Source organism: Lissotriton vulgaris, chromosome 6 (assembly GCF_964263255.1).
Source record: "Lissotriton vulgaris chromosome 6, aLisVul1.2, whole genome shotgun sequence".
Classification (NCBI taxonomy): Eukaryota; Metazoa; Chordata; class Amphibia; order Caudata; family Salamandridae; genus Lissotriton; species Lissotriton vulgaris.
This window is the reverse complement of record NC_141694.1, coordinates 1,217,958,270-1,217,970,465: the sequence shown is the minus strand read 5'-3', so window position 1 is coordinate 1,217,970,465 and position 12,196 is coordinate 1,217,958,270. Positions and strand designations below refer to the sequence as shown.

Sequence of the window (12,196 nt, the reverse complement as noted above, 5' to 3'; positions counted from 1 at the left end):
TACAAAGGTTCATTGAGTTAGCAAAAACATGTAGATTTGTATAGTAGACAAAAACTAGCTCAGCATTTATCTGCATATAACGTGCACTGAACTCTCTTTAGCGTTATCAGATGGTGAGGGAAATCTTGCTTTACATGCATGATGTTGATGTGGTATGCATAATGCCTGACACATTTTCAAAAGTGGGTGAATGGTATGTGGTGGGTAAATTGTTTCAAGAGTTGAATTAACACAATCTAGACACAAGTTGAGATTGCTGGTTGAAAATTACTATAAAACAGTGGTTCTTAGCCTATGGTCTGTGTCGCGTCAGGGGGTCTGTTACTAAATAGAAATTAAATATTTTTTAGCAAATTAATAAAGTAAATACTATACTCTACACACAGCCACTTGGTGCTCTCCTTACAAGTAACTTCATCAAGATTCACCAATTTGCCAATGATATTCAACTCCACTTGAAAGTCTCCTCTGTTTCAGACAGCCAGTGCCCCAAACACCTCTTGCACATCATCCAGATCTTGATATCCGGGCATACCAGAAACTCAACCAAAAGGAGACAGAATTCCTTTTATTTGCCAGGAGCAATGAACAAGTTATGGTACAAACTTGGCTCAAGACATGAACCTTGACAGCTTCAAACGCCAACTTTCATCGAATGCCAAGCCACTAGGACGGACTCACCATGGACACCAACCTCACCCTCAAGAAACACATTGCCAAAAAGACAACAAGCATTGACAAGCAATTCTCTCCTCTGGGGAGAGGATGTAGTGTAATGGCCAGAATTGCTGACTCAGAACCACAGGTATGAGTCTCTGCATCAGCTCAACAACTTGTGATTGTGGGCAAATCACTTAATCTCTTTTCTCTTCCTCAATGGCACCTACAGCATGTAAATGTGTTTTTTTAATAAAGTATGCTACTTTTACTCTGGTGCTCAATTGCTACATAATGGAAAACTGCACGTCACACAGGGTGGAGGGGTGAAGGGTCAGAGGGTAATAGACAACAGGTAAGGATAACCTTACAGATAGTTGCCAAATAATGTTAGCTGAAGCAAACCTGGACACCATATTTACTGTATGCATTTAATCGGTTTTAAATTATGGGTATTTTAAGCATTAAGGTTTGCAATGCAGCAGCTGACCTGTAGCTGGACCAAATTATTGTGCGGGAGGGGCTTTTGGCAGTCATTGTCTGTCACTGTGTACTCCTCAGACGGGGAGAAGAGGGGAGTGTTACACATTATTTCTGGTGTTCTGGAGAGGAGAACAGAGAAGGAATTAAAGCAACCCTGTACAAAGTCATCCGCTTGGAAAAATCCTACTATCTGTAATTTTTTTTTTAAGTACCTACAAAGGAATGCAGCCAGTGAAAGGACACTGCCCGCCGGAAGCAGTACTTGGTCCAGGCTCTACTGCACGAAAACGGAGGCCAGGAGAAGGCGCTGACCAGCACGGAACAAGTCTGATATGAGAGCCACGCGGAAGCCAGCCAATGGCAAATAAAGTGAGGGAGAGTCACAAGGGAACCAGCCAATGGTAAGTAATGGGCAGGTTTTGAGTACCTTTTAAGATTCATTTTTCAATACAAGAGATTTCGCAAGCACCGTGCAAGCGCTGTGCAGATGACACCTAAAAACGTCCTGATCCCATCTCTCTTTCTAAATGAAGTCAAACCATTTCTTTCAGAAAGCGACTTCCGAAGCGCAGTTCAAAGTCTCGTAGTCTTGCATATGGATGATGGTAATGCACTACTCCATGGCCGCCCAGAATTCACACTGGCTATCCTTAGGGGCGTTCTACACAATGTAGTACTTCCTCATCCAGTGCCTGTACTATGATCATATCACCACTTCCTGATGGAACTCCATTGGCTCCCCTTGCCGTCACGCACCAGCTTCAAAATCTGCTGAATCATTTACAAAGCTATCTCAACCAGTACCCCCACTTATCTTGCAGCCAAGCTAAACATCTCTGGTGGATTGCAGCACACCCACAACAACATCAGACTGCATACTAAGAAGTGTAAAAAAGAAAAAAACAAGTCAACAGGCCTTTAACATTAGTGCATTCAGGATCTGTAAAAACATCCTCGTATCCATCAGGACCCATCAACGCAAGTCCAGTTTACGAAAGAGTTGTTGAAAGATGATTCACCTCTTTGAAGAATGCTATATTACAATGTATTAACGTGGAGAAGTGTGGTTCAATGGTTAGAGCGGCAGACCCTGCTGCAGAGGTCTGGCCCGGGACCAGGGTTCAATTCCTGCCTCGGCGGGTCTAGGGCTCAATTTCCTCTGACCTGATAATTCTCGCCTCGGTGCCTATTCTAATCATGGGTTCCACTCTGCAACTCTGGGCAATAGCTTGCTTAATCTCCACAACGGCCCCAACAGTGCTGGGAGGCCTGGCTTCACCTTGGAGGGTGCCCAGGAGTGGACATTTCACAGGGAAAAACCAGGAAGGGTTCCACAGCGGTATGCGTACAGTGCCAGGAAACCCCGGATGGGGTATAAGTGTGCTTTACAAGTATAAATTCATTTCCTTAACCATCTACAAACCAGCTTCCTCTCCACTCACTCGCTGACATAGGCTTGTCTTTGACCATGTTGTGCTCCAATTCCTTGAGGCATGGTTTGTAATATAAAAATACATCTACATACAAACATTCAGATACATGAAAAAAAACATTTTAAAAATGTCAATGATCTGTGAAAGTGAAAGAATTTGAAATTAGAAACTACAAATTAAGTTATTGCCCGTAGCATGATTCACAGGAGCAGCGCAAGTACAGCAAATTAAAACTAGTATGGACGATCGGTGGCCTTAAATGAAGTACTGGTATGCACTGACAAAAAGAGAACACACATTTAGAGCAAAAAAAGACGAAGTGGTATATATAGCCTAGCATATCACTTCCTCTTTAGAAACAAAACAACATTTTGAAAATCTCCAACCTTCTGGTTAAAATTGAAAGTTTTTTTTAAAAATATTTTTTTGTTCGCGCGCGAAGTGAAACATTTCTCAATTTTTATATATGTTTAATATATACTTGTTTTCTATATTTTTGTGTGTTGTTTTGAGGGTGAAATAATAGATATATCTGAGACCGGGATCGCTGCTCCCAGCACTGATTCAGTGCGGGTTCATAGAAGTCAAAAGGTCAAGACCCGCTGCTATAACATTAACCTATATATGAGAGGTTTTTTTGGGGGTGGGGAGATGGCCCAATATTACAATGATCCCAGAATACAAACTATAGTTTCTTGTTTCCCCTATACAGTAGCCAATTTAGGTATTTTCTTCAGATAGTTCGTGGATGCACGAACTTACCCATCACTTGCTATCTGTCAGACTCCTGCCCACCTACAGTGCCATAGGGCTAACAGCTGCCTCGTCTATTCGTGACCTTCTACAAGTACATTACATCAACAGCGATTAAACCTTTAATGCTAATGCAGCTGCAAGCCTCTCTTCTTTCCCCTGCCGCAAACGCAAGCTCAAATGAGCAATTCTGGGACAAGAAGCAACACAGACATTGTTCACCACATGTGGACGAGAAATATTAGTCTTCGCCACTGTAGCAGCTTGACACGGGCAGTAAAACGCATCCCCTCGCTCAAACAAAGCAAGACAACAGCATTTTAATGCCAGCCAACAGATATCGGGCGTTGCCATGGTATCAAAAGGACAGAATACATCATGAAACAAAAATATGCCTTCCAGAAACAAACAACTTGGAGGAAAACGGATGTCGCCCCTGAAGATTTACGGATGTCAAGCTGCGTTTGTGAACGTAGCCCTATTAAAAAAGACATAAAAAAGATACAAATGTTGGCAAGGAACGTGCATGTTTGTGTTGGATAAGGTATGCCTGGCTAGAAGCTGAGATTTAAGGCCCGCCTCTTTTGCTGCTACTTGCTGTGTTTTCTTTGCAAACATACACATTTACTTTCCGTTGGTGAAGGTTTTCAAGCTGCAGGCGATGCTTCCCCACCGGCCAAGTCGGATAACTGAACAATGGCAGAGTTTGACATGGCTTCCTCTGAGAGGCCGCTGCCCAGACACATTCCTGGGGCTGCTTGACCAGTGTGACCGCGGGGCGGAATGAAAGAAGGCAGCCGACTTTATAAGCCGACAGCAAGCCACACAAGCAGGCTGAGAATACACAAATGTGACCCGGCAGAGTCAATCCTTTGGGGACATGTGTCTATGCTTCTCAAAGGCCTCGGTCACTAATTCCTCCTGCTACTTGCATTGTCCTGCAGGACACGTTTTAGTGTCTCAGCAAGTACTAGTTTTCCCAGCCACTCCTTTGAGGGCTGGCCACACACCCCACACCCATCCACCACGGGCGTCACAGGTGACATGAGCCTGCTAATAAAAGGGCCCGAGTGCACTTGCTTGTGGCCAGTTAAGTAGGCATCACCGTGGTTTACAAAGAATGTGGGCCTAGCGCCCACGACTTTACACTACTGGCGTTATTATGGGCTGCGAGTTGCCATCCTGTGCCACATACATCTTCAGGACGAGCTTCAACACTAAGCCTGGGGAGAACTTTAATTCACGCGTGAATTTAAAAAAATGTTTTGAATGCTACGTTATGCACAATTTTCAAATTTCATTACATTTTCACATTTGGGAATTACATGTTACTTTTGCTCACAGAAGACTGCTTTAGGCAGAACATTTCTTGCTGAGACACTTTGTGCTAAGACTTGTCTCCTGCCGACAACCCGCTAGACATTGTCATGTGTGATTTGCCGCTGCTTGAAAAAGTCAGGTGAGATACAGTCAAACAGAATTTTGGTTCGAAATTTAAAGAACAGCCCTAAAATTTTGCAAAATGTAATGGAAAAAAAATACTGAATTTCACACACTTGTATCAGCAGCTAATGTAATTTGAAAGCTTGCTAACAACTCAAATACAGCAAATGACAAAACACACCTGACACCTACACAAAGAAATGGCTCTTGCATGGATCCTGACTCCAAGTGCCAGTTTGTGGCCAATATCTACACTACCTAACTCATGATAAAGCCTTACAGCCCACTGTCGAAGGCTATTCCGATTGTTAAAGGCTCCAAACCAAGTTGCAGAGAGGACTTATAAAAAGCCTGAGGGCTTCAAAATGAAAGGTATAGCTGGAGGCAGAAGGGCTATAAGGCTATTCGAACTTCACACCCGCTAAGAATAGAATGTTCTAAATCTAAAAGGGAGAAACAGAAAGACAAAGATTGGAATGTCTTAGCAAACGGCTTATATCAGCCATTATAAGCCCGGAGCTATTACACTGACTTCAATGAAGCTCTCAACATTCCAGTGTTCTAATACTTCACAAAAACACAGTACCGTACATAAGGTAAGTTGACCTAGTCAATTTTAAAGTACACTTCGTACAAGACTCTGGTCCAAAAGTTGGCTATGTGGGCAATGTTGATCGGGAAAAGGAATGAAAACCTAAATTACTCTACAAAGGACTATGTTTGGTGGTGAGCTACTGATACGTCACTGGGTGGAATCACGATGAAGAAATAGCTGCTTCCGCACAATGTCCAAAATATCAGCAGCACAGCGTTCTTCCTGTTTCAATCACCGCATTAGGTTCCCCACAACCACGCCTCTGGCCGTCCATCATGAGACTAAAGCAACTACACACAAAAACGGTTGGTAAAACATAGTCAGCCCAATAAGGGCCACACATCAATTTCTGCAACCAAAAAAGAAGCAGTACAGATGTTTCTGGAGCAATTCTCCCAGATAATCTAGACCTAGCTCACCTACTGCCCTTTAACCCCTTCCAGGCTCATGACGAGCTGGGCTCGTCATGAAGTAGCCTCCTACCAGGCTGATGACGAGCCCAGCTCGTCATACATAATGTACTTTTGAAAATCCCAGCACAGGAGCAAAATATCACTAGCAGCGATGGTGTTAATAAATGTCATTCCAGACTCGAGGCGCACACAGATCTGGGGCTAGCAGTACACACGATTTGAGAATCGGTTGTGCATTCTGAGCTTCCAAACCCATGAGAATGGCTAGATTAACGTTCTATCCCATACACCTGAATATGCTTCCTTCTAAGGAGGGAAGCCAAATTGGGAAATGGGTGATCCAAGTTGTGTTCAATGTGAGACTCACCTGGACTATGCTTAGGGTTACGAAAGGCCCACTTCTGCCCACATTGGAACTCAACTGTTTCTATTGATCTGTTTAGGACTGAGCGAACGCCTGACCCATAGGAACCTACACTGTTTCCGTGGATGGTCAAATCTTTTTCAAGTCACACCAGAACACCCGCCCGTTGCAGCATTTTCCTGACAGGAGAAAGTGTAATATAACATTATTCGGGTCTGGCTCCGATACAACCATGGACGCTCTTCACTCACCCCCCTTTGGCCACCAGGGTTTCTATGCATTCTCATTCCTAAGAAATGCATGACGTGATTCTGTAACATAAGGTCAGGGAAGGGGTTAATGTCTTAAATTTCTTGGGTGGTTGGAAAGGTAAGGTACTGTAATTAGGCCACTTCAAGGCACAGCAAATCAGTTACAATGCTTATGAGTTGTAGTGCATCAGACAATTGGTAGGGACCAAAGCAACTAGCAAACAAATGGTCATGAGACCTTAATAAACCAAGCAGGGGACCACATGACTTACTCAAAGGTAAAGAAGAGTCCACTGGTGAGTAGGACAAGGAGCAGTGTGAGGTAGAAGACGCCGGTCTGCCGGGCCATCATGATCCGCCCGTTGCAGTAGAAGCGGTTCCTCCCCGGAAAGAGCTGCCACTTCCTGCGGGGTGCCGGCGGCCTCCTGGTCTGGGGGGATTCCATGGGTGAGGAGGTCCGCGTGCTGATCTGGCTGTACTCGCAGTCTCTCATGGGCCCACCACCTCCTCCTTCTCCAATGATCCTGGGCATGAAGGTTGAGCAATGCCAGGGCAGGGTCAGAAGCAGGGCACCAAGAGTGCAGCAGACCAGGTCATCCAAGGCCAGGGCAGGGGCCCCCAAGGCTGCTCCATGGAGGACTAGATGACAAAAGAGGTTCCTGCCAAAAAAAGCGATACAGCTGCCAGCGTGGAACCCTGTGCCAAGGGGACTTGACTGTCTGTTCTCAAACTCCGGGCACTGCCACTCGCCAAGGGTGCAAAGAAAGCCTCGAGCCTGCTTCTGAAGAAAAAAAAAGCAGCAATCCGCCCAGAAAATAAACTCCCAAAAAATAGTATTGACTGTCTCCACCGAGAAGTAGAATGCCAAGCGCGGGCTGGCAACAGCAGGAGTATAAACAGCTTCTTCAAGAGGACTTAAGAGGTGACGAGAGGTGCAGCAGTCAGTCTGTCAAGTTCAAAGAGGAAGGACAGACCGTCGCCAGCGGATTCGTTATTTATCAAAAAAAGGTTTCAATAACAACACGTGCATCAGCGCAGCCCTCGGCCGGGCTGTCATTCGGGGCCACGGCTTCCTCACCCACGCCTTTCCTCGGGAGAGCGGTGGGGGCCCCCGTCAGGCGGGGGCGGCGGCCCCAGCATCGGGCTCCCAGGGTGAGCCACACAGGTCGATCCTAGGAAACTCTCCGCACGCCAGGGGCTGAGGGGCGGCTGCTCTGGGCGACGACGAGGCGACCTGGAGAGGAGAGGGTGCCCGGGTAGCAGCAGACTGCCAGCATCCTGCCCGCTCGCGGGGGCGCAGGCTATTCAGACTCCAGATTGCGTGGATGGGTGTGAGGTTACGGCGGCAGCTCCTTGGCACCACGATCTGCCCGCACAGTCTCTCCAGAGGCACAGGGACATGCAACAAGCAGCCAGGAGGGCACTGCCAGCAGAGGGCAGGCGGGTCCCTGCCTGCTGGTCACTGCCGAACCTGCCACCCCGCTGCACCCGGCCGCCTAGGTGGATGGATGCTCAGCTTCCGCCGCCTTGTAATCCGCCAGGATGAGCGGCGCTCACTGCGCTCAGTGCCCGCCGAGGAGGAGGGCGGGGGCCGGGCGCGTCAGTGCCGGGGCGGCACGGGGTGGCGGGGCGGGAGTGCCCGCGGCACACGCAAGCCACGGGACTTGTAGTTCGGCCGCTCCTTGAGGACGCCCGAGGCCAAGGGAGTCAGTCAGTCCGATAGAAGAGGATGAGCTCCCGAGTCCTGGCAGAGAGTCTTCGGAGGAGACCTACCGTCAATGGTTCCAAACAACCCGTCGGTGGCAGCAGGGTGACTGTGGTACACGACTGCCAGCAGGAAGAGAAGGCACTGACTGACTGTTATTGGAAAGTAACTGTTCCACCGTGCACCATACGGGTCGTGGAGATAGCGCCTAGATTTTTTTTAAAGAGCTCCTGCCTGTTCTACTCTAAATTGACAGAAGATGCGGATCTCAGCTAAAACTCCAATCCAAATAAATATAGAATGTTCACCTAAATGAGCACACATTCCAACATGCTGTGTCCAAAAGAGGTGCAATTTTTCGGGCTACAATATTATTTCTTGCATAAACAACAGTTGACGGACAGAATGCAGAACAATGTCATACATTCACCCCAGTACAGAGATCTGGGCCTAAATCCATCGTTTTTTTGCTCTGCACACCACCCCAGTTCAGACATGGCCATTTGCAAATCAGCCTTGACCCTGTGCCTCATGGGAACAGTCCAGCCCGAACTGCCAAGCCATGTCTTCCCTGGACCGGAATCAAGCATCCTAGGACCGGTTTCTGGCTATCAGCCGTCTTCAGCCAGGATTGCTTGACTCCAGTGGCGTGGAGAGCACGGGACTCACGTCTGAGCATACCCGTTCCACTCGGGGTGACAATTGCAAAAACAACAGTTGGTGGACAGAATGCAGAACAATGTCATACATTCACCCCAGTACTTCTTGTGTGTTTTGCTGTTCACCCTATGTGGGAAGGGTATGCCCAGACGTGGGACCCTTGCTCATTAAGCCACTGGAGTCAAGCTATCCTGGGTGAAGACGGCTGATAGCCAGAAACCGGTCCTAGGACGCTTGTTTCCAGTCCAGGAAAGACATGGCTTGGCAGTACAGGCAGAACTGTTCCCATGAGGCACAGGGTCAAGACTGATTTGCATATGGCCATGTCTGAACTGGGATGGCTTGGTGAGCAAAATAACGATGAATTAAACCCAGATCTGTGACTGGGGGTGAATGTTTTGCCATTGTGCAACATTCCGTCCATCATCTTGTGTGTTTTACAATATTATTTCTTAGCATAATGATGATGCTACTGGGAATCACATATTACAGACCCTTTTGAACATGGCAATTATAGATACAGAAAAATTACCATCCATCCAACAAACTTTATTTCGATCAGAGTAGACCATAAAAAGTATTGACAATAAAATCACAATACACAAACTTTTCATAAGAATAAAAACCAAAGAATATGAAAATTACCAACATTTGAATTCATGGCAGAATAATAATTTTCAAAGAAAAACAGATATAGAACTTCTGATCAACGTCCAATCACTGCCAGAGCACGTACATAATTTACAACCACAGTCATAAATAACAAGCATTGGCATAGCCAGCAGGTATCACCTTTGGGACCTTATAAGTATTTAATTATGCAGCACAATATCCTTGGTGCAACATCAACTGTTGCATGGCAAAACACTTATAATGTCCCAAAGGTGAGACCTATTGGCTATGCCAATGCTTGTTTATTTTGAGACAGAGAGTACCTGCACTTTTTAAGAGAGATGTAATACTTTTAATTGGAGAGTACAGGCACTTCTCAGAAACAAGCAGGTACTTTGGTACAGAGTACCTGCACTTCTATCATCTTTCTCGGAGAGGGAGCTGACAAAGTTTTCTAAGGGCCTAGAGATAGTCTTAAATTTGGAAAGAAAAGACCAAGTATCAGTCTGGCAGCAGCATTCTGGATTGATTGCAATATTTGTTTCAGATTCTCGGGAGACCAACATACAATGCATTACAAATAATCCAGACTGATCTTCTTTTAATATCGCTTGATGTTCGCAAACATCAGTTGGGTTAAAAAAAACAGACATCCCTAATGCCGTTGGGCCAGGAAGCGAGGGCGAACAGGGACATATTCACTCCTCTGCCATTGGCTAAGACAGTGTGGTTTGAACGAAGACCTACCTCCACACCTTACACCAATTTGTTTACATTGGTTTCAGGAGATATTATAAAAAAGTAACCCACTCCCACTCTTAGGAAAGGAGAAGGGGAAACAAAACAGTTGAGTGCTCTGGGGCAATGCCGGGGGCTGTAGGGGACCAGAATGCAATTTCAGTGAAAGTTGAATGTTTTCTAATTGAAATTACAATTTCTGCAAAAAGGTCCCCATTGTAGACATAGAGACTAAGATAGGAACATAGGCGAGGGTGTCAGAATTGAAGGACAGCTTAAGACTGGTAGGAAATGAGAACAGATAGAGTGACGGAAACAGAGGAATAGACAGAGGGACAGGAACAGAAACTGGGGTAGGAGAACGGCAATAGGGACATAGATATAGAGACAGATGCACAAGTATAGAAATAAGGATACAGAGTCAGAGAGACATAGCCGCACTCACAACACCGGATACCACGCCGAACGGTGTATGACTAAAAACTAGGGGCAATTGTACCACCTTGGGCGAAATTCTACGCTATTTACAACAGGTCCAACTAAGGAAAATACTTTGACCTTTCAAAATAGAATGATCTTACTTTTAATTACAATATCACATCTCATCATTGAAGTTCTTTACGCTGTCATGTTCTAATTTTGGATTTGATTCAAGAATAGACATAAATAAAGAAAGCCTTGAAGAAGTCTTATGGAGAAGAAACGCGAAGCGTCGGCAATGATGGCTATGACTTTGCACTGTATTTTAAATGAATGATCGTCTAACAAATATTAAATAAAGAAGAAAACAAGTATTTTCACATAAAACTTGGAGATCTGCATATTTTCTTTGGGGAATAGTCTATTGGTTCTTGAATAACTTTGAATTTGTGATTATTAATCTTGTGATACGTGATACGGCGGGATTTTTGATCTCTTATCTGATCACTATAGATCTAGATCCCAACTCAGGTCGACTGAACCTTTGTTACCTGTCATAGAGTAAAAAGCAATCCACTACTAGGTTAATCAGTTCAAGACTTTACGCAACTCTGAAGAACCACTTACCACAAATAAGTTTTAAAGTGTTATTATAAAGCCAAAGATAACTGGAGATACAAACATCTCAATATAAGGTTCAAAAGATATACTGGCATCAATACAAACATGAATTCTCTAAATGTTCTTAGGCGACAGAAGAATATCACCAAGACTAATTCAAAGATCAGCAAATTTGCAAGAATAGACACAAGTTGTAACTTGAGCGTCATTTACAAAAGAAGAAAATCCAGATTAGACTTTCCCTGCACTAGACTAAGTGACATCCCTACTTAGCAGAATCTTAACCTAAAAAGGTGTCAGCCGTGGTGACTTCCAAAGAAGTGCACTCACTTTCCCTTAGTCTCTGTTGTAAATCTGTGCATTGCAGTTGTACCCTCTCTGCCTACCCATCCGCTCTCTAAGGTTCCTCAGGCCATCTGCTCTAACTCCACCCAAGGGTGCTGTCCCTAATACAAAATCACAATTACAGTTGAAACGCCCCTCAGAGACGCCCCTCACGTACACCCCTCACGTGGTGTCGGTTCTGGCTTTTTCCATGCTGATACTCCTCTGGGCTCCTTGTTAGCGTTGACCTTGCTTCTCAGGCTCTTCTCTGCAAGACAGTACCCCCCAGGAAATTCCTGAAGCCTCCTCCAGGCCTGTGCCTGTCTCCCAGAACAGAGCTCTATTCATCACTCTCTTGATTGGAACCCCCTCGCACCTGCAAACAGACACCCATGAAGTGGGCCCCAAATTCCGGCCTCCAACTTATCTCCTAAATTGTTAAACTTCGAGCTTGATTCACAAGTTATGCTTAACACGACCTGATTCTAACGAGCACATGCAGATCAAAAAAAACGACTTATCTCTCCAGGCCGACTAGAATTATATGAAACAGGCCTGTACACTCTATGAACCTTTATTTCTCAGCCTAAAACAGTAATCTAACTTATTACACACTCTGGTTATAGGAAACACTTCTATAAAACATATATTTGCAGACTATGATCAATAATGCTTTGAATTATAACAACAGTATTCCATTTTATGTGAAACTGTAAAGGCACGT

At 45.2% G+C, this 12,196-nt stretch overlaps 1 protein-coding gene across 2 annotated transcripts in view; it reads right to left on the bottom strand.

Annotated features, from left to right (window-relative positions):
* Positions 1 to 7,976, bottom strand: part of ZDHHC14 (zDHHC palmitoyltransferase 14) — a 527,275-nt gene extending 519,299 nt beyond the window's left edge. The window contains exon 1 of one of the 2 annotated variants that reach the window (XM_086927312.1): positions 6,665 to 7,976. In XM_086927312.1, the coding sequence (XP_086783438.1) occupies positions 6,665 to 6,924 (260 nt within the window). In that variant the 5' untranslated portion in view covers positions 6,925 to 7,976. The remainder of the gene's footprint in view (positions 1 to 6,664) is intronic. The other variant, XM_086927311.1, reaches the window with a different exon arrangement.
* Between the last annotated feature and the right edge of the window lie 4,220 nt (positions 7,977 to 12,196).